Below are 22,520 nucleotides of genomic sequence, written 5' to 3'. Positions count from 1 at the left end.
ATCTTTTAAAATCAACTTTTACAACGGCTACGTTTTTCCTGGGTCAACGTTGACCTAGCAATTGATAGGTTTGCTTTATTTATGGGAGTCAGAGAAAACAGTGTGGGTCAGCCGTTACTTTTATGAACTTCGGTTTTTCAATGATAAAGCCAAAGCGATGTTTTTTATTTTATTTTTTTTTTTAAGAGATAGATAGCACAATACACGCTTCATTTATTTTATATAGAAATAAATTTAGCTGGAAATGTGAATCAATTAAAATTCGAATTTGGAATTTCAAATACCAACCACCGAGCCATTTGCCACTTGCTCTAAGAACGGTCGGTCCAAAGCGATGTTATTGATTCGTCAGAAATTTATATATATAACTTATAATTTTTATGCAACCGGTCGAGATTTCTCGTTCAGAAATTCATATAACTTATAATTTTTTAAAAAATATTATATTTTTGCATGAGACAATAAATTGAAGGCTTTCCAATGAAGTGTTTTTAAAAAGCTTTCTACATTCATTTGCTTGCCCTCATAAAGACGGTACGGTAGATGAATCACCTGATTCTTTAATTGCACCAATTTTGTCATTTTATTTTGTTTATAAGTCGTCGTCTCGCCCGATTATATTACTTTCGCCTGCTGACACTGGGAGCGGTCGCGACTTCTTTAATGGAGAGGTCGGATGGAGGGTGCTTGTTAATGGAAGGAGACTCCGTCAGAGAAGCGGGAGCGGGAGAGGCGTCGGCGACGTGGCGATCGCTCCAATCGAGACTGGCGCAAAGAAACGAGAAATTCTAAACTATCACACTTGCACCACGTCATCAATAACAAATCAATCACCTTTTTTCTTTTCAAACAAAAATACAATAAAAATATTTTTTATAATCACGATGGGACATATATTTCTAAAAGAATTTTTTTGATTGATTTGTTACGTCACGTCATCAATATACCGTTGCATTTTAAAATTTTTTCAAAGAAACAGCATAGGCAGCGTGTAATACTAGCGCAACCCATGGCCTGCGCTGGACTGCGAAGTAGGGTAGCCCATAACGCAGCCCCGATGGGCCGGGAGCTGAGCCGAATGGCCAACTGGGTCGGAACCGGGAGGGAAAGAGAAGATGGAGCCGGAGCGTAGTTGGGCTCGGTGAGGGGCCCGGTCCGCATCGGAGAATAGAGAGGTCCCAACACAAGTACACAACTGGTTGAGCTCCAGTCCGAGTACAAAAGTGGGGCCCGAGGAAGTTTTTCCATCAGGGGGTGCGAGGACAGCAGGGGCCGGGGATGCGAAGGATGGCGTGGCTCCCGACTCCCGAGGAAGAGGGGCAACAGACGCATTTAATGCTCCATCTGGACTTTAGAGAAAGAAACTTGGAACTCGCCTTCACATAGTGCAATTAATGAAAAGAAAAAATAATACACTTAACTATCTTAAGAAGGAATAAAAAAAAAGTAATAATATGAAGGTGCATTTAGTCAAGATTTTTTTTTTTTGACACAATAATCTAATAAAATTTTTTATCTCTTGGGAATATTTATTTGGTATCTAGAGAGTAAAATATATTCTCTCCCTGTTAGACTTAAACATATATTTTTTCTTGGTGAGAAGAGAATACAAGCGTTACGCATAAGTCGAAACATCAACATCCCTACATACGCGGCCAATTAACTAGCCACATTGTTCATAGTACGTAATATTTGAATTTTCCTCTTAATCTCAAAACGTCCGCACAACTTCCCCCATGCGACCTCTCCGAAACCTCTATAAATTGCACTCCCTCTTCCCCCCCTCCTTTCCTACACACAACACCACACTTAACAACAACAACAACAACAACACTCTAAATCCATTTTCTCCTCAAAAATGGCCACACAAACCACTCTCCCTCTCCTGCTCCTCGCCCTCGTCCCTCTCGCCGCCGCCTCGACCTTCAACGTCGTCAACCGTTGCTCCTACACCGTCTGGGGCGCCGCCTCCCCCGGCGGCGGCGCCCAGCTCAACCCAGGTCAGTCCTGGACCTTCAACGTGGCTGACGGCACCACCGGCGGCCGCGTCTGGGCTCGCACCGGCTGCTCCTTCGATTCCAACGGCAACGGCCACTGCCAGACCGGCGACTGCGGCGGCGTCCTCGCCTGCACCGGCTACGGACAGAACCCCAATACTCTCGCCGAGTATGCTCTCAACCAGTCTGGGGGCCTCGACTACTTTGACATCTCCCTCGTGGCTGGTATTTTCATTCTATAAGCTTACGCTATCAGAAAACATTATTCAATTAATTTACAGTACAAATTTGTGAATGAACGTAACCGGCCGCTTTGTTTTCAGGGTTCAACGTGCCGTTGAGCTTCAAGCCGACGTCGAACGGCTGCACGTCGGGGCCGAGCTGCGCCGCCGACATAAATGCGAGCTGCCCGGCGGCGCTGCGGGTGCCCGGCGGGTGCGACGACCCGTGCACGATCTTCGGGACGCCGGAGTACTGCTGCCCGTCCGGGAGCAGCTGCAACCCGACGGGGTACTCCAAGTTCTTCAAGGGCCAGTGCCCTCAGGCATTCAGCTATCCTGACGATTACGCCGGCACCACTTTCACTTGCCCTGGAAACACCAACTACCAGGTTGTGTTTTGCCCACAGATCACAGATACTAGCTACTAGCTACTATACGTATATTGTCTCATAGATATATATATATATATATATATATATATATATATATATACACACATGCACACATATGCCTACGTATTGTATGTGTGTGGAATAAAGCATATTGTGGAATAAAGTAATTGTATTGTATAAGAGAAGGTGGCTACTTTGTGGAAGCTCCTTCCATGGGGATTATAGTTTGAAATAAAAGTAATACTAAGCCTAATTAATCCATTTGGTTGGATACAAAATATAATCACAACATTTTCTCATTTATTATGTGAGCTTCTACTATAGTAATTAAGAAGCTGAATGAAAAATAAGATTCTGTGCTTCAAAAATAGAAGCTCTTTTAACTTCGCCTTACATGAAAAGGCTGAAGGATCGAGGATCTTGGCACAGCACTTCTCCCATAGCATTACTTAAAGTAGCAATTCATTAAAAAGAAAAATATTGCAGCAGTGATTATATTGTAAATAAAATGGTCATTGACAGAACCAATATTACCCAAAAAATAAGCCATCAAAACAACCAGACTCTTCAACTANTAATTTGGTTTATATATATATATATATATACACTACACCAGAATTAGGTTATAGGGACACATGTTTGGGACACTTTTGAGTAAGTGTCCCATTTATGCTAAAACTTAAAAAAATATCTACTAATGCCTAAATATAAAGCCCAATCCAACCAAAAATTAAAGATTACTCTACTCAACCTACCACACACAGTCCATTTGGCCCGATTACAAATAAAAAAGAAAAAAAAAAAAATTAATTACCATCTTTTCTTCTTTCTTCTCTCAATCTACTAAAATTCTAGACGAAGAGCCTTTCCTGTCGTCCTCCTCCGCCACCGGAGCCAACGAGATAGAGTTTCGGCGGTTGCTAAATGCTTAAATAAGTGTTTGTAAATTAGCAGCACTCTTTTAGGTTATAGCGACACTCTTTAACTGTCACTATATACCTAGCGACCCCACATATAGCAACACTTTTTAAAAGTGTCGGTAATTTTAGCTANAATGGGTCGCAAGTAAGAAAAATATGTCTTCTTAGACTGTGCTCAAATTATTTGTACATAATTGTGTAACTATCCAGATTATGTGTACTTTGGCAGATGGGCAGTTGAGAATCAGGTTGGAGAAAAGAACTTGGTTATTGATGATTGTGATGCAAAACAATCTGTTTATGTTTATGGATGCAAAAATAGTGTATTGCAAGTCAAGGGTAATTTTATTCGTTTTATGATTACCATTCCTTGGTGGCTAAAATTTCGCCGAAGAGTTCATTTTTTTCCACAACTAATTGAGTATATGCATGCACATATTATTCTATGCAGGAAAGGTGAACAACATAACCATAGATAAATGCACTAAAATGGGGATCCTCTTTAAGGTAAGTGCATGATCACTATGGTGTTTATGCATAAAATCTTGCTTACATTTTCCCGCTAGATGAGATTCTAATGTATTGTGATGACAAATTAGTGTGGTGTGATCTTTTAACTCAGGATATAGTTGCAGCTTGTGAAATTGTGAACTGCAACAGTGTTGAGGTGCAATGTGAGGTATACAAGTTTGTTTATTTCACTCACTCAATTTGTATTCAATTAATTTTAGATTAAATCTCCGATATCATCATACCATTTTGGGGTTTATTCTCCCTTGAATCTCAGGGCTCAGCGCCGACAATATTAATAGACAATACATCAGGTTGCCAACTTTATCTGGGCAAAGATTCATTGGAGACTTCTATAACAATTGCTAAATCAAGTGAGGTTAATGTTCTGGTTTCTGGTGCAGGCCCTGATGGTGACTGGGTAAGTTGTTTGTCATAAGAATCTTCTCAGAGATACGGATATTTTGTTGATCTTAATCTAAGTGAACAAAACAGGACATAAACAAAACAAAATTTGAGAATGCTTTGTGAGGTGTACCATATTTAGTCGCACATTCAGTCATAAGTAAGAGAGTTTCAGTACTGTTTATTAGCAAAATTTAGAAGCCATAAATGATCCTTCATTTATGTTCCTATTTATACTGAATATTTAGTAATTTTGAGTAACAAAGACAACTTATTTTCTTTTTGCTACACAAATTATATTCTGATTCTGCTTAATTTTCTTTCCTAAACTAATTATAGGCTGAGCATCCGCTGCCGCAACAGTTTGTTCATACTTTCAGAGATGGACAATTCACAACTTCACCGGTTTCCCATTCCGGCGGGTAATCGATTTCACTACACACCTCGATTCCTGCAACATTTCGTCGGCCTTTTTAGAAAATCAGTGCACGCTAGCTAATGAACATTTTCGAGTTTTTCTGTTTAGGTTGATGTATTGTTTGATAAAGTAATTGGCATGTTTCAATAGTATATGGTGTAATTTGCTTGATCTATCACTTTTAAGGCATGTTAAATTCTCGGCAAAGAATGATTGATAAATTGATTCCAAATTTTGGCGCCCAATTTTGTTTTTTCATTTTTTTTCCTTTTTTAATCTCTTTTTACAGAATATTATTGCTCATTTCGAATATATTTTTCTTTCTATTTTTTTAATTATGCTCTCTCTCTCTAACTTATACTCTCTCTCTCTTTTTTAAAAAAATGTTTAAACTTTTGGTAACATTATTTAAAATTAAATAAATAAATAAATTAATTAATTGTATATTTTTTGTAATATTAAATAATATGGCTAATTAATATTAGCGTGCGAACCAAACACAGGAATTCCACATTCTTAGTAATAAGATGAATAGGAATAAGATTTTCGGATATCTTTTATTTCTAGTAATCTTTCATAATGCGAACCAAACGACACCTAAAAGAAAACACAATCAAAGAGGTTCGATTCATCCATGAAATGCCAAGCGATCTACTATATACGTAGGGCAGATACATAAAAGATGTAACTTTCATTGCAAGGTAATGCACAAGAACACAAGATTGATTGATGAAATCTACCACTCTGCACGAAAGTACATCACATGAGACTTGCAATTACACTAAAATTAACATTAGCAAAATAATCTGAATTGGAATTGTTAGCTATTTATTATTGGGCTAAAATAGGTCCAACATCATGCCCCGTGACAATAAATTCAGGAGACTAATAAGTTGAGTTGAATGAGCATAATAAGTTGAGTGGAGGTGCAGTACATAAGAGACCTAATGGCAAGGCTCAACAATAGACCTAACGCTCATATAGGTTGAATCGGATCGAAATCCATGAGCGCTGTGGCTGAACTCTTATGTGCAATATATGAGTGTGTCCGAGGCTCAACAATAGACCTAACGCTCATATAGGTTGAATCGGATCGAAATCCATAAGCGCTGTGACTGAACTCTTATGTGCAATATATGAGTGTGTCCTTCCTATACTAACATGTGGTAGTAAATTAAGAACTCTCCAATAAAGCCTCATTGGGAAGCTTCCCATTAAAGTCTGTTTTCGGAAATGTATGCTAATGCTTGATTAGTTCGGCTTCTAGAAGAAACTGTACTTTCTATTTATTAGAGTGTAAGTTCTAAATTTAAGCTTTTTTTCCTCATTGGATTATGGTATGCCTAGGAAATGGTGCTCGAGACTGTTTATAAATTTAGGATGTGTACTTGAAATAAATGAAAAAAATTAATAATATTAGGAGCCTGATATGACTCGCATTTAAAACCTCCTATTTTGATGCCATGTGAAATAATCGTTGTATTTTAAAAATTTAAATTGATAAAGAACGGTATTTAAATATTTTTTATATTAGCAACCTCCATATATATATATATATATATATATATATAGAGTCCGGCTACTATACTTTTATGAGTATTGGCTTCTTTATACTCATAAGTTTTCGGCCCTTAGATTTATTTCATTAATCATTTTCATCCGTTAGATCATACTATTTAACCAACTACCCACTCAACCCTAGGGGACCACTATTATTTTAAGTGGGGACCACCATCATCCTAACCACACATCCCATCAAATCAACGGTTATTAAATAATAATGAGTACAAAGAGGTCTATACTCATAATATAACAGTGAGCCCCAGCCTAATATATATATATATATATATATATAATAATTATTATATATATATATATATTAGGTCGCATAGCTGGCTACTTCTATTATTATGAGCTATGAGTCCCTCGTATCATATTGTTTTTCGATATGGATGCTTCTGAATCGACGATCCATTCCGTTAAATATGATTTAGGGTATTTAAAATTTTAGAAAATAAATAAAACTCCTATGCTTTTAAAAGTACCAAAATCATTGGTACTTGTAAGTTTTCGGCCCTTGATTAAGGATTACGGTGAGGATGATGTGGGCCCGTATGGTTGAGTGGTAGTTGGTGAATAGTAAATCTATACGGTTGAAAATAATCAAAGACGTAGATCTAACGGTAAAAAACTTACAAGTACCAAATAGTTATGTACTTTTACAAGCACCATAGCCGGACTCTCTCTCTCTCTTGCCTCTAAATTCTCTCTCTCTCTCTCTATATATATATATATAATATATATATAGAACTAGGCTACTATACTATCGGTAGCACGGAGCACTCCGTGCTACCAAGTTTTTTCGATGATGCGGCTTCCAAATTGACGATCGGGCTCCGTTAAACTTGATTTACACTATTGAAAGTATTTAGAAACTAAATTTCATAATATTTCGATATCATTTACCTATCAAACAATAGTCTAAATTGAACGGCTAAAAATAAAAATCTCATGAAAATGATGATAAAAGATTTAAATTTAAGATCAAATATACTGATCTTACTCTAAATAGTGAAAAGAATTTTCTATAAAATATTCATCGCATTTGATTGTTTTACACCGTTAAACTCACAAACACACCACATCGGCCCATTAAAATTGTAATTTTGAGTTTTTTGATCACTAGTCAAATGATGTCCAAAAATTTGAAATTAGTTTCCAATACTTTCAATAGTGTAGATCAAGTCTAACGGAGCCGATCGTCGATTTGGAAGCCGCATCATCGAAAACAACTTGGTAGCACGGAAGCGCCTCCGTGCTACTGATAGCAATAGTAGTGGATATATATAATATATATATATTATTATATATATATATATATATATATATATATATATTATATAATAGAGTTGAGCTATGATACTTTACAATGTACACTCAATGGTGCTATTAGGTTTTAAGCCATTGGATCTACTTTTTTGAATTATTAATACCTCTTGGATTAAACACTATTCTACCTACCACACCTACCACCACCTGCCACCACATACCACCATCATCTTAACCTCACAATCTCTCTATCACAGGCTATAAAACACACAAGTATCACCCCCATGATACTTTTACAAGTATTTTAGCCCTACTATATATATAATATATAGTGTAAGCTACTATGCTATCGGAAGCATAAAGTACGATGCTTCCAACTTTTTAACCATTGATAAAAAATTATATAGTTGGGATGATTGCAGTCCCCCCGGGTTGAGTAGTCCCCCTAGGTTGAGTGTACCACAGGTTAATAGTATTAATCCAAAATTAAAAAATGATTGAAGGGGATGATGTAAGGGCTAAAAAATCGAAAGCACACCAGATTCTCTATATTTCGATAGCATATTAGCTTTACGCTATATATATATATATAATATATATATATATATAAATATAATATATATTTTTTTTTTTTTTTTATTTGACATAAGATTAACCGTCACACGCTTCAAAACCTGTCCGGGATTCGAAGGTGCGCCCCCATAGCTCTACTCTCTCTCTCTCTCTTATTCTCACCCCTTTTCTTCTCTCCCCCTAAATTTGTCTGAAGCCATGGTTTCCTCAGCAAATTTCCTACTATTCCCGTACTTCTCCTCCTCCATACTTCTCCTCTTCTCTCTCTCTCTCTCTCTCTCTCTTCTCTCTCTCTCTCCCTATGTTAGATAGAGTTAGCACTCTCCTGCAGATCTAATCGCCGCTCGGCCGCCGCTTCCAGGTCCATGGTTCTCTCTCTGCATCTGTAATCTTCAAAATCCCACAAATTTGCACAAATACAGTAAGAAATTCTAGTTGATACTCGAGATTCTAAGTTCGAATCTTAATTCATTCCAATTTTTAGCTAAGTATTTTTCTAAATGAATATACAAACATCAAGCATCTGCCTATCTCTCTCTCACAAAAAAAAAATATATATATATATAGCAAGAATTCTAGCGCGGCTCCTATCACATTACCCCGCCTACGCCATGATTTTGCTTGCTGATGGGAGGAAGCGAGGTCGTGAAAGTCGAATCGCGCTGAAAGATTGGTCGTGTTTGGTCTCGAACAAACCACGGTATCCGCTTCTCCTCACGCTATTCTTTATGTGCTTCCTTTTCTAAATTACTTTATTGATTTGCAAATAAGGAAAAAAGTGTTTGATGCATTTATGCTAAAAAATACTTTTTTTCTAAGAAAGAAAAGACTATTTTGTTCGCCATCAGTTTTAAATTGTTACAAAGTAACGCGAACTATTTATTGTGGCTTTAATTTTAATAATTTTTAATATATAAAATATTTTTAAAATAATTATTATATTATTATTATTATTTAATAATTATTAGCGTATATTTATTGTAATTTTTTTTTTTTTTTTTTCGTCGCAAAGCACGAATTTCTAACTAGTTGTATATAAAGTATAGTATATAAAATATCTAGACCCTCCAACTATAGGCCATTTTGAAATAGACTTTTCAATATTATTTTATTTTATTTAGTTTTGTTGATTTTTTTTTCCTTCCCCCCCCCTAAAACTAGCAATCTAAACTAAATAAAATTTAAGAAATTTTTTTAAAAAAAGAAAAAAAAACTAATGCAGTCTAAAGTCAATTTTAGACTCGGCTATAGTTGAGAGCTCTCTGTATAATTGACGGTAACTTTAATGTCGTAACTTTATAGTTGAGAGGTCTCTGTATAATTGACCCTAAATTTGTAGTTGAGAGCTCTCTGTATAATTTTAGACTCGGGTATAGATGGGCTGGGCCCACCCGCACCGGGCTCACCCAACCCGCCCAAGCCCGCACGAGTGCCTGCGCCGGCTCACGTCCGTGCCGGCTCACGTCCGTGCCGGCCCCTCGTCCGCCCGCTTGCCGGCCCGCGCCAGCTCGCGCCCCGTGCCTGCGCCCGCGTCCGCGCCTCCGCCCTTTACTGCCACCTGGATCAGAACTGGTATTAATATATTTTTTACCGACCGTTCCTAGCGTAAGTGACAAAAGAGCTTGTTGGTTGGTGCTCGAGACCCAAATTCGAATCCTAGTTAATTCATATTTATAGCTAAGTTTATTTCCTAAATAAAATAAATAAAAAGAATAGCATGCCATCTTTCTCTCAAAAAAAATTTTTTTTTTTCTCAAACCGGCTTATTAGTTATTTGAATAGAAGTATTTTATTTACTTTTTTATTTTTACCGGGAGAATGTAGATCTATTGGATCATAATAGATTAGCCAGTAAAAGCTTTGCTTTATATATATATTAAGTTGAAACATCATCCCTACGCACACGGCCATAGTGATCTTCGAATTTTCCTCTTCATCTCAAAACGTCATCATAAATTACCCTACGCAACCTCTCCGAAACCTCTTGTGAATTCCACTCCCCCCTTTCCTACTCACAGCACAACACCACAAGGAACAACAACAACAACAACAACAACACACAAATCTTTTTGCTCCCAGAAATGGCCGCACAAAACACTCTCCCTCTCCTGCTCCTCGCCCTCCTCCCTCTCGCCGCCGCCTCCACCTTCGACGTCGCCAACAATTGCTCCTACACCGTCTGGGCCGCCGCCTCCCCCGGCGGCGGCATCCAGCTCAACCCGGGCCAGTCCTGGTCCTACAACGTGCCTGACGGCACCACCGGCGGCCGCGTCTGGCCTCGCACCGGATGCACCTTCAACTCCACCGGCAATGGCCACTGCCAGACCGGCGACTGCGGCGGCGTCCTCGCCTGCACCGGCTCCGGACAGAGCCCCAATACTCTCACCGAGTATTCTCTCAACAACCCTGGGGGCCTCGACTACTTTGACATCTCCCTGGTGGATGGTGATTTTATTCTATAAGTTTAAACTATCAGAGAACAGTGTTTAATTTACGGTACAAATTTGTGAATGAACAAACCGCTTTGTTTTCAGGGTTCAACGTGCCGCTGAGCTTCAAGCCGACGTCGAACGGCTGCACGTCGGGGCCGAGCTGCGCTGCCGACGTAAATGCGCAGTGCCCGGCAGAGCTGCAGGTGCCCGGCGGGTGCGGCGACCCGTGCACGATCTTCGGGACGCCGGAGTACTGCTGCCCGTCCCCGAGCAGCTGCAACCCGACGAAGTACTCCAAGTACTTCAAGAGCCAGTGCCCTCAGTCATTCAGCTATCCTTACGATGATAACAGCGCCACTTTCGCTTGCCCTGGAAACACCAATTACCAGATTGTGTTTTGCCCTTAGATCAGAGATACTACTATACGTATATTGTACGTATATTATCCGGACCAAGTGAGGCCTCAAATTTTGTCTATTGTTTTCGCAGAGCTATTTTGAGTTGGATGCATGGTTATACTTTTCCCCTTTTGGTTTTTGTGCCTTTTAATTAGATGTGTGTTTTTTCTCCACTTTAGCAAATTGAAGTATGAAATGATCGATCATTAGTGTTACATGACATGGACGATATATAGCCGGGGATCAGTTTGCTGTTCTACGAAATTATGCCAATCCAAAAATTGGGGGAAAAAAAAAAAAACACTGGTAAATTGAAGGAGACAAATGAGAAATGATAATGAAGTTTCAGTAGAGAATGCTTTACTACTGTACATAAACATGGTGAATTTGTTTTCCTTTCCTGCGCATTCCACCCTTGGATAATGATAATGCAATCCTGTTTTCCTAGTAGTATGAATTACAATCCGGTTCAACTCGTATCTCGCTTTCATCAAAATTCGATATGAGCTCGACTCATGTTGATCTTCTGATCAAGGAGAAGCTTATCCACAGAAGAGTTAGCTTACAGAAGTGGGTGTTGGAATTATCTAATCTAAGGCACCGTTTGGTTCGGGGATAAGCGGGCATAACGAAAATTATTCCTGCTATCCTGCCAAACGGAGTAATATTTTACCGGAATATTTTATTCCGGTCAAAACCTTACTATTTCCAGTCAGGGACGAAACTAGAATTCAATATTGAGGGGGGGCCAAAATATATTTAAATAGAAACTTTAGTAATAAATAATAAACAAAATTTTTTCTATTTAAAAATTTTTTATTAAAAAATTATTAATTAAATAAATAATGTAAAAATATGAACTTTATGTTTTTTATTTTCATATGTTTAACTTCTAATTATTTTATTTATATTATTACAGTAAAAATAATTTAGAAATTTTGCTAAATCTAACAGTAATTTCTTAGTTTTTTAGTAAATAAAATTAACATGGCTATTAAATTTAGTGCAATTCTTGATTTAGTCAAATAAAAAAGCTCACCTAAGATAAATAAAAATTTTAAAAAAATATCAAATAAAATTTTTAGAGTAGAGAAATATATTAGAAAATACTCTATAAGCAAGAAGCTTTTAATATATTTTCACCCATAAAAAGAGTATACCAATTAGGAAAAAGAGAGAGAGAGAGTTATATTGGCACCATACTATTAAGTAAATATTGAAAAATTAGGGGGGCCAAAGCTATCCATGGTTCACAAAAAAAAAAAAACTTTTAAGAACCATTAAACAAATATTGAAAAGTTGAGGGGGGTCATGGCCACCTTGGGCCTCCATATAGCTTCGTCCTTGTTTCCGGTTATCCCGGATTAGCAAGAGATTTGCTATTCCACTATTTTGGTGGAATAGTACTATTTCAATGCTTAATTTCAAACTTAATTAAAATTATAAATTGAATTAAAACTAAATTATATAAATATATTATATTATATATTATAATTCATTATTTTTATTATAAAATTATTAATTGCACTATATTAATACATATTATTTATATTTAAATTTTATAATAAATTTTATAATAAATTATTTTTAAATATTATAATAAATTTTTTTTATTAAATTTAAGTTTAAGTAGAATTTTAAAAAAAAATTATAAATTTATTATAAAAAATTATTTTTATTAATTGTTCCCAACCCAATTNAATTTAAAATTTGATATTTTATATTTTTCAAATTTAAATTTGATCTTAAATTTAAAGTTTGAAATTTAAAATTTAAAATTTGAGATTTTAAATTTTAAATTGTAATTTCAAAATTTAAAATTTCAAAGTTAAAATTGTAAATTTAAAAATATAAATCAAAAAATTTAAATTCAAATATAATAAAAGGGTAATATCATTATTTTTTATTTATAAAAATTCACTATCTTTCTTATTCTATCTTACCTAACCAGACGCTATTTTTTTTATCCCTAAGAGTAACTAAATTTTCATCCAAACGCAAAATTGATCAAATCCCCGCTTATACCTCAATTTATACCTATTCCTGAAATAGCCACTTTTTGCTTATCACCGAACCAAACGATACCTAAAAGTTTAAATTATGAGATAACGATATTCATATATGTTTATATTTAGCACTCTCAATAACGTCTGGGCTCGAAACTTTTTGCAAGATTTGTAACGTGAACTTGAATTAAATAGAAAGAAATTAATAATATTAGGAGTGTGACGTGACTTGAACTAAGGACATGAGAAAAAATTAATAATGCTAAGAGCCTGATGTGATTCGAACTCAGAATCTCCTGTTCTAATACCTTTTCTAATACTATGTAAAACAACCGTTGTATTTTAAAATCTTAAACTGTGAGAGAACTATGTTTATATTTTTTTATATTTAACACGAAGAATATTAAGAAAGTGATGAGAATATTCTTGAAAATCTAATATGCCTGGAAAATTATTATGTTTCTCTTCTCCTGTTTTGACAATGGAACTTCAGATATAGTTGGAAATTTCTTAGACTTATTTTAGGTCAAATTCGGTGACGGAAAATGCCGGTCAAAGGTGACGGCAAATGATATATGTACCAAAAATTTGAGAAATTATTGATTGGTCTTTAAGAATCGTGGTGGAAAATGTGCTTGGAAATTAGGATTCTGGAACTTGTCAAGTAAGATAAGGAAGTTTCAAAGTTCCATTTTAAGTTAAATCACGTGACTTGGATTAATTAACTGCATAAACATGGGAAGTGTGACGCTTCGCTCTCCAAGGCCAAGGAGTCGTTTATTCTAAAACTATTCTAACTCTATCATACTTAATTTTCTTAATTTTTTGGATCAAACCATCGTCAAATATATTCTAGCCGGATTGAGAGATTTAGTCATATTATATATACTTTATATATAAAACCAAGCTAAATTACAGAAAATCCATTGTAATAACCCGCCTTTTCACTTTCCCTCCCTGATATTTAAAAACCTACATTTTGCCCTCCGGTAAAATAAAAAATGTGCACTTTACCCCCTACCGTTAGGATTCCGTTAAAAAATATATTTTTATGCCGAAAATACCCCTCCGCCATCTTCCTGTTGCTTCGCCTCCCTCCGGCTCGCCACCTCGCCGCCGCCTCGCCGCCTAGCCGCCTCGCCGTCCTCCACTGTCTCGCCCTTACCCACATCCCCTTTGCCGTCCTTCGCCGCCTTTGCCCTTCTCCTACTGTCGCCCACCTCGGTTTTTCCTACTGTCGCCGAAATCGAGGGCGGCGAGGGTGCAGGAGGAGAAGGGGAGCAGGTGGAGAAGAAAATGGAGAGAAATCGCGGCCGATTGAGGTGGGAATCGCGGCCGAACGAAGGAGCGGCTGAGGAAGATGGGGAAGAAGACGATAATGGTGAGGGGCAAAATGGTCATTTTACATACCGTAACCCCTCTGTGAACATTTTTCATTTTACAGGAGGGCAAAGTGTAGGTTTTTAAATGTTAGAGAAAAAAAGTGAAAAAGCAGATTATTACAAGGGGGATTTTCTGTAATTTAGCCATAAAACTATTGTAAATTCTAAGGGTGCCATAGGAAGTAGGCTCGCTTATTGCATAATTTAAGAACTGTGGAAAATTTTTTTATAAAATGTTGCCAGTCATGGAGTATTCCATTATACTTTTGGAAGATTATTTTTGTGGAATATTGATTGAGTGTTAGGCAAGTGTATTATGTCCTTTTCGTTTTCAGGGTACAAAAAAGATAGAAATTAATAAGCATTTAAATGCCTGTGGAAAAGTATGTAGTTCTATGGGAAAAAAAAAGGAAAAAAGATTGAATAATTGAGGTTTACTCTCTTATGTTGCTTAAGGTCTTTAAACTATCTTTTAAAAGATAAGTGTTATAATCTAATTTTATAATTAAATGCCAGCTCAAATGATCATGACTCTTTACGATATAATTGATTGATTATCGCGGTTGTCATTCAAACTCTTACTTGTTCAAATAAAACCCTATTTAGCAGACAAAAAAGTATAAAAGTTTTGAACTAGTGGAAAAGCAAAATGAGATACTGTGGGTCCAAAAAACACATAAATTTTAGTTTAAAACTTCTACTCTTAATAAAAACGACAGTATTGAATTTTTAATAAAAAAATTATCACTGTTTCTTGACCAACTTTACTGATAAAATATTTTTGAAAATAGAAAAACCTTTATTAGGAAACTCTACACCGTCGTCTCGTTGATGAGCTCCGATCTACAATCATGTGTCAATTTTGTCACTATCTAAAAAATTATTTTTTAAAAAAAAATTATCCAATAAATTTTTAGGTAGAGTTAAAACTAACACGTAGCAGTGAATCAAGTACTCTCCAACAATGTCTTGCTGGGGAGCTTCTCATTAAAATTTTATTCAAAATATAATCCTAGAATGCTTGGGTAACTTAACTACTAACATAGTTTTTCCAGCAATTGAAATACAAAAGGTAGTTCAATACTTCTTATTGGAGTAGCCCAAAAGAACTTTATATTTAGGCCAATTTGCATAAAAAATTCACCAGTTTTAAAATTTTATAAAAATAAATTACTATTTTGGATCTTGCAAATTCAGTCCGAATTTTTAGTAAACTGACAAAATAACCTTATTTTTTTTTGTTTCTTCTTTTTTTCGCTCGTTCTTTTTTTTCCTTCCGCTCCGATTCGTCTCCTCCCACCCCCCCCTCATATCGATGCTGAGTTCTCTCCTTTTTCTTTTTTCGCTTGTTCATTTTTTTTTTTTTTTTCCGCTTTGGTTCATCTCCTATCTCGTCGTTTCTTCCTCTCCTTCTCCTTCCGCTTTCTTTCCCTTCTCCTCCTCCTCCTCTTCTACCACCCATACATCATTGCCACGTAATTGCAATTATATACAATTAAACAGTCCCTAATTACAGTGGACTATCCTTATGTAATTTGTGTCGATCCACTAATGATGTAGCTTTTACCATCTAATTCTACTCCGCAATTTGGAAAGTGAGCACAACATTACTTCCTCTAATTACACCCAAAGACAGATGCATAGATTTTAATTACCCCTTTAAAGAAAATATATAGTAGAATTTCTCCTCCAGCTCTACATAGGTCAAGTGAACCCTAAAATGAGGCAACAACCAACTCTATGTGGGAAGCAAAACGCAATTATGTATGGGCTAAACTATACTTGATCCTGTTCAACATTTCACATATTATTGCACTAAACTCCTTGAATAAAAATAGTATGCATTTGATTCTTCCGAAAACTTACATCGGTAATATTTAACCTCTTAAATAAAAAAGAAGTATGCACTTAACTTTCTTAAGAGGAAACATAATTGTGATAATAATATGAAGGCGTATTTAGTCATATCACTATTTTTTTCAACATTTTTTTGATCTTTTGAAAAGAATTAAGTGTATATTTTTTTGGTATTTAGAGAGTAAAGTATATTATCTCCCTTTTAAAATTATATATATATATATATATATATATATAGAGAGAGAGAGAGAGAGAGAGAGAGAGAGAGAGAGAGATTTTCTGATGAGAGAATAAAAGCGTTATGCAATAAGTCCAAACATCAACATCCCTACATTCACGGCCAATTAATTAGTCACTTTGGTCGCAGCAATCTTTGAATTTTCCTCTTCATCTCAAAACGTAAGCATAAATTCCCCCATGCAACATCGCCAAATCATCTATAAATTGCACTCCCTCCCCCTTCTTAGCTACTCACAACAACAACAACAACAACAGCAACACTCTAAATCCATTTTCTCCCCAGAAATGGCCACACAAAACACTCTCCCTCTCCTGCTCCTCGCCCTCCTCCCTCTCGCCGCCGCCTCCACCTTCAACGTCATCAACCAATGCTCCTACACCGTCTGGGCCGCCGCCTCCCCCGGCGGCGGCATCCAGCTCGACCAGGGCCAGTCCTGGACCTTCAACGTGGCTGACGGCACCACCGGCGGCCGCGTCTGGGCTCGCACCGGCTGCTCCTTCGACTCCAACGGCAACGGCAACTGCCAGACCGGCAACTGCGGCGGCGTCCTCGCCTGCACCGGCTACGGACAGAACCCCAATACTCTCGCCGAGTATTCTCTCGACCAGTCTGGGGGCCTCGACTACTTTGACATCTCCCTCGTGGCTGGTACTTTCATTCTATAAACTTATACTATTAGAGAGCAGTGTTTAATTTACAGTACAAATTTGTGAATGAATGAACCGCTTTGTTTTCAGGGTTCAACGTGCCGCTGAGCTTCACGCCGACGTCGAATGGCTGCACGTCGGGGCCGAGCTGCGCCGCCAACGTAAATGCGAACTGCCCGGCGCCGCTGCAGGTGTCCGGCGGGTGCGATGACCCATGCACGATCTTCGGGGCGCCGGAGTACTGCTGCCCGTCCGGGAGCAGCTGCAACCCGACGCAGTACTCCGAGTACTTCAAGGGCCAGTGCCCTCAGGCATTCAGCTATCCTGACGATTACGACGGCACCACTTTCACTTGCCCTGGAAACACCAACTACCAGGTTGTGTTTTGCCCTTAGATCACAGTTATATACTACTATACGTATAGCGGTATCTATACATGCACGTATGCCTACGTATTGTATGCGTCTTGAATAAAGCATTGTGGAATAAAGTAATTGTGTAAGAGAAGGTGGCTACTCTGTAGAAGCTCCTTCCATGGGGATTGTTTAGATTGAAATAAAAGTAATAAGCATGATTCATTTGGTTGGATAGGAAATATACACAGTTACGACATTTTCTCATTTATTATGTAGGCTGCTGCAATAAAAAGCTGAATGAAAAATAAAATTTTGTGCTCTAAATAAAGTAAAAACTTTTTTAACTTAAAAATACGGGCTCCTTCCGTAGCACTACTTAAAAGAACAATTAATCAAATAATAGAACACTCTACAAATATTTTTTTCACATTTGGCTTTTCGGTTGACTATAGAGAGACAAAGCTTTTTTTTTTTTTTTTTTTGAGAGAGATAGAGAGACAAAGTTGGTTGTTTAAATTGAAAGGGAAAAAAAAAAATTGTAGTAGTGATTTAAATTGTAATAAATGTTCATTGAATGTTCCACGGAACCAAAATCCAAAAAATAAGCCATCAAAACAACCAGACTTTTCAAATAATTTGGTTTATATAACTCCACAGGCCGTTCCCGCCATCTTTTAAAATCAACTTTTATAACGGCTACGTTTTTCCTGGGTCAACGTTGACCTAGCAATTGATAGGTTTGCTTTATTTATGGGAGTCAGAGAAAACCGTGTGGGTCAGTCTTTTCTTTTATGAACTTCGGTTTTCCAATGATAAAGCCAAAGCGATGTTTTTTTCTTTTTTTTCTTTTTTTTAAGAGATAGTTAACATAATACACGCTTCATTTATTTTATATAGAAAAAAATTTAGCTGAAAATGTGAATCAACTAAAATTCGAACTTGGAATCTCATATACCAATCACCGAAACGGTCGGTCCAAAGCGATGTTATTGATTCGTAAGAAATTTATATATATAACTTATAATTTTTATGCAACCGGTCGAGATTTCTCGTTCAGAAATTCATATAACTTGTAATTTTTTTAAAAAAATTATATTTTTGCATGAGACAATAAATTGAAGGCTTTCTAATGAAGTGTTTTTAAAAAGCTTTCTACAGTGATTTGTTTGCCCTCATAAAGACGGTACGGTAGATGAATCACCTGATTCTTTAATTGCACCAATTTTGTCATTTTATTTTGTTTATAAGTCGTCGTCTCGCCCGATTATATTACTTTCGCCTGCTGACACTGGGAGCGGTCGCGACTTCTTTAACGGAGAGGTCGGATGGAGGGTGCTTGTTAATGGAAGGAGACTCCGTCAGAGAAACGGGAGCGGGAGAGGCGTTGGCGACGTGGCGATCGCTCCAATTGAGACTGGCGCAAAGAAACGAAGAATTCTACACTATCACACTTGCACCACGTCATCAATAACAAGCCAATCACCTTTTTTCTTTTCAAACAAAAGTACAATAAAAATATTTTTTTTATAATCATGATGGGACATATATTTTTTTAAAAATTTTTTTTATTGATTTGTTACGTCACATCATCAATATACCCGTTGCATTTTAGAATTTTTTCCAAAGAAACAGCATAGGCAGTTGCGGGGGAATTGGTGACGTGTAACACTAGCGCAACCCCATGGCCCGCGCTGGACTGCGAAGTAGGGTAGCCCATAACGCAGCCCCGATGGGCCGGGAGCTGAGCCCAATGACCAACTGGGTCGGAACCGGGGGGGAAAGAGAAGATGGAGCCGGAGCGTAGTTGGGCTCGGTGAGAGGCCCGGTCCGCATCGGAGAATAGAGAGGTCCCAACACAAGTACACAACTGGTTGAGCTCCAGTCCGAGTACAAAAGTGGGGCCCGAGGAAGTTTTTCCATCAGGGGGTGCGAGGACAACAGGGGCCGGGGATGCGAAGGATGGCGTGGCTCCCGACTCCCGAGGAAGAGGGGCAACAGACGCATTTAATGCTCCATCTGGGCTTTAGACAAAGAAACTTGGAACTCGCCTTCAGATAGTGCAATTAATGAAAAGAAATAATATGAAGGTGCATTTGGTCAAGATTTTTTTTTTTTTTTTTCTGACACTACAATCTAATAAGATTTTTTATCTCTTGGGAATATTTATTTGGTATCTAGAGAGTAAAATATATTCTCTCCCTGTTAGACTTAAACGTATATTTTTTCTTGGTGACAAGAGAATACAAGCGTTACGCATAAGTCGAAACATCAACATCCCTACATACGCGGCCAATTAACTAGCCACATTGTTTATAGTACGTAATATTTGAATTTTCCTCTTAATCTCAAAACGTCCGCACAACTTCCCCCATGCGACCTCTCCGAAACCTCTATAAATTGCACTCCCTCTTCCCCCCCTCCTTTCCTACACACAACACCACACTTAACAACAACAACAACAACAACACTCTAAATCCATTTTCTCCTCAAAAATGGCCACACAAACCACTCTCCCTCTCCTGCTCCTCGCCCTCGTCCCTCTCGCCGCCGCCTCGACCTTCAACGTCGTCAACCGTTGCTCCTACACCGTCTGGGGCGCCGCCTCCCCCGGCGGCGGCGCCCAGCTCAACCCAGGTCAGTCCTGGACCTTCAACGTGGCTGACGGCACCACCGGCGGCCGCGTCTGGGCTCGCACCGGCTGCTCCTTCGATTCCAACGGCAACGGCCACTGCCAGACCGGCGACTGCGGCGGCGTCCTCGCCTGCACCGGCTACGGACAGAACCCCAATACTCTCGCCGAGTATGCTCTCAACCAGTCTGGGGGCCTCGACTACTTTGACATCTCCCTCGTGGCTGGTATTTTCATTCTATAAGCTTACGCTATCAGAAAACATTATTCAATTAATTTACAGTACAAATTTGTGAATGAACGTAACCGGCCGCTTTGTTTTCAGGGTTCAACGTGCCGTTGAGCTTCAAGCCGACGTCGAACGGCTGCACGTCGGGGCCGAGCTGCGCCGCCGACATAAATGCGAGCTGCCCGGCGGCGCTGCGGGTGCCCGGCGGGTGCGACGACCCGTGCACGATCTTCGGGACGCCGGAGTACTGCTGCCCGTCCGGGAGCAGCTGCAACCCGACGGGGTACTCCAAGTTCTTCAAGGGCCAGTGCCCTCAGGCATTCAGTTATCCTGACGATTACGCCGGCACCACTTTCACTTGCCCTGGAAACACCAACTACCAGGTTGTGTTTTGCCCACAGATCACAGATACTACTATAAGTATAGCGGTATCTATACATGCACGGATGCCAACGTATTGTATGCGTGTGGAATAAAGCTTGTGGAATAAAGTATAACTGTATAAGAGAAGGTGGCTACTTTGCGGTGGCTCCTTTCATGGGGTTTATTATAGTTTGAAATAAAAGTAATAATAAGCCTAATCCATTTGGTTGGATACAAAATATAATCACGACATTTTTTCATTTATTACGTGAGTTTCTGCCATAATAATTAAGAAGCTGAATGAAAAACAAGATTCTGTGCTTCAAAAATAGAAGCCCTTTTAATTTCGCCTTACATGTAAATTAAAGGCTGATGGGATTGAGAATTTTAGCACAGCACTTCTTCCATAGCGGTGCTTAAAATAGCAATTCATTAAAAAAGAAAAGTATTGTAGCAGTGACTTGAATTGTAAATGAAATGTTCATTGACAGAGCCAATATCCAAAACATAAGCCATCAAAACAACCAGACTCTTCAAGTAATTTGGTTTATATATATGTGTATAGCTCCCAGAGTTAGACTGGTATACTATCAGTAGCACGGAGGCCTCCGTGCTACCAAGTTATTTTCAAAGATGCGGCTTTCAAATCGATGATCAATTCCGTTAAACTTGATCTACACTATTAAAAGTATTTGGAAACTAAATTTCATAATTTTTCGACATTATTTGGCTAGTGATCAAAAAGTCTAAAAATTGACAATTTTAATGGTAGATATAATGCGTTTGTGAATTTAACAGTATAAAACGATGCAAATCTGATGAAATTTTTATATAAAATTTTTTTCACTATTTAGAGTAAGATCAGTACCTCTGATCTTATTTTCAAGTCTTTTTTCATCATTTTTTATAAGATTTTTATTTTCAGCCGTTCATTTTTAGATTATTCGTTTGATAGGTAAATGATGCCGAAAAATTATGAAATTTAGTTTTCAAATACTTTCAATAGTGTAGATTAAGTCTAACGGAGTCAATCGTCGATTTGAAAGCTGCATCATTGAAAATAATTTGGTAGCACGGAGGCCTCCGTGCTGCCGATAGTATACCAGCCTAGCTCATAGCTCCCAATAGCAAAACTATATAACATGAAATTTAATTTTGTACAAGAAGGAAACTAAAAGAAAACACAATCAAAGTGGTTCGATTCATCCATGAAATGCCAAGCGATCTACTACGTACGGGCAGATTCATAAAAGAGGTGATTTCCATTGCAAGGTGATGCTCAAGAACACAAGATTGATCGATCAAATCTGCCACTCTGCGCGAAAGTATATCATAGTGAGACTTGCAATTACACTAAAATCAACATTAGCAAAATAATCTGAGTTGGAATTGTTAGCTATTTATTATTGTGCTAAAATAGGTCCAACATCCTGTCCCGCAATAATAGATTTAGCATACTAATAACTTGAGTGGATGTACAGTACACAAGAGATCTAACGACAAGAGGCCCAACAATAGACCCAACGCTCAGGTGGATTGAATCATATCGAAATCCGCGAGCACTATAGTTGAACTCTTAGCTTCGTTTGGTTCGGGATTAAGTAAGAACTAGTTATTTCAGGAATAGGATTAAGTTCAGGGTTAAGGTGGGGTTTAGAGTAATTTTGTATTTGGTTGAGAATTGGGTTAAGTCCAGATATAAGTAAAATAGTGTT

At 37.8% G+C, this 22,520-nt stretch overlaps 4 protein-coding genes and 1 long non-coding RNA gene across 6 annotated transcripts in view; all 5 read left to right on the top strand.

Moving 5' to 3' along the window:
• LOC109715348 (alpha N-terminal protein methyltransferase 1) overlaps nucleotides 1-22,520 on the top strand; it is a 51,352-nt gene that overhangs the window by 22,975 nt on the left and 5,857 nt on the right. The gene's annotated exons all lie outside the window — the stretch shown is intronic.
• LOC109715350 (protein P21-like) lies at nucleotides 1,809-20,952 on the top strand. Of its 2 annotated transcripts, XM_020240327.1 has the most exons (3): nucleotides 1,809-2,222; nucleotides 2,321-2,625; nucleotides 20,844-20,952. In XM_020240327.1, exons 1-3 carry the CDS (start codon nucleotides 1,859-1,861, stop codon nucleotides 20,916-20,918), a joined length of 744 nt encoding a protein of 247 aa, XP_020095916.1. In that variant the 5' UTR covers nucleotides 1,809-1,858; the 3' UTR covers nucleotides 20,919-20,952. The 2 variants fall into 2 exon arrangements, with proteins under 2 accessions (XP_020095916.1, XP_020095915.1); XM_020240326.1 differs by lacking the exons at nucleotides 1,809-2,222; nucleotides 2,321-2,625 and adding an exon at nucleotides 20,027-20,440 and having other exon boundaries at nucleotides 20,539-20,952.
• On the top strand, nucleotides 3,664-5,073 carry LOC109715358. The gene is made up of 6 exons (XR_002217595.1): nucleotides 3,664-3,675; nucleotides 3,760-3,869; nucleotides 3,982-4,037; nucleotides 4,130-4,209; nucleotides 4,318-4,461; nucleotides 4,785-5,073. It is a non-coding gene; the product is annotated as an uncharacterized LOC109715358 (long non-coding RNA).
• Nucleotides 9,245-11,376, top strand: LOC109715356 (protein P21-like). Its single transcript, XM_020240335.1, has 2 exons — nucleotides 9,245-10,710; nucleotides 10,800-11,376. The coding sequence occupies exons 1-2, from the start codon at nucleotides 10,347-10,349 to the stop codon at nucleotides 11,102-11,104; spliced, it is 669 nt and encodes a 222-aa protein (XP_020095924.1). The 5' UTR covers nucleotides 9,245-10,346; the 3' UTR covers nucleotides 11,105-11,376.
• On the top strand, nucleotides 16,812-17,823 carry LOC109715353 (protein P21-like). Its single transcript, XM_020240332.1, has 2 exons — nucleotides 16,812-17,229; nucleotides 17,319-17,823. Exons 1-2 carry the CDS (start codon nucleotides 16,866-16,868, stop codon nucleotides 17,621-17,623), a joined length of 669 nt encoding a protein of 222 aa, XP_020095921.1. The 5' UTR covers nucleotides 16,812-16,865; the 3' UTR covers nucleotides 17,624-17,823.

The sequence above is a fragment of the Ananas comosus genome, linkage group 9, assembly GCF_001540865.1.
Source record: "Ananas comosus cultivar F153 linkage group 9, ASM154086v1, whole genome shotgun sequence".
Lineage (NCBI taxonomy): Eukaryota > Viridiplantae > Streptophyta > Magnoliopsida > Poales > Bromeliaceae > Ananas > Ananas comosus.
The sequence above is the reverse complement of the archived record's forward strand: the minus strand, read 5'-3'. Positions and strand labels throughout refer to the sequence as shown.

Coding starts and splice junctions, on each gene's coding strand:
- LOC109715353 (XM_020240332.1), top strand. CDS start 16,866: ATGGCCACACAAAACACTCTCCCTCTCCTGCTCCTCGCCCTCCTCCCT. Junction 17,230..17,318: donor TGACATCTCCCTCGTGGCTG/GTACTTTCATTC, acceptor CTTTGTTTTCAG/GGTTCAACGTGCCGCTGAGC.
- LOC109715350 (XM_020240327.1), top strand. CDS start 1,859: ATGGCCACACAAACCACTCTCCCTCTCCTGCTCCTCGCCCTCGTCCCT. Junction 2,223..2,320: donor TGACATCTCCCTCGTGGCTG/GTATTTTCATTC, acceptor CTTTGTTTTCAG/GGTTCAACGTGCCGTTGAGC. Junction 2,626..20,843: donor AGGTTGTGTTTTGCCCACAG/ATCACAGATACT, acceptor TTTTGCCCACAG/ATCACAGATACTACTATAAG.
- LOC109715356 (XM_020240335.1), top strand. CDS start 10,347: ATGGCCGCACAAAACACTCTCCCTCTCCTGCTCCTCGCCCTCCTCCCT. Junction 10,711..10,799: donor TGACATCTCCCTGGTGGATG/GTGATTTTATTC, acceptor CTTTGTTTTCAG/GGTTCAACGTGCCGCTGAGC.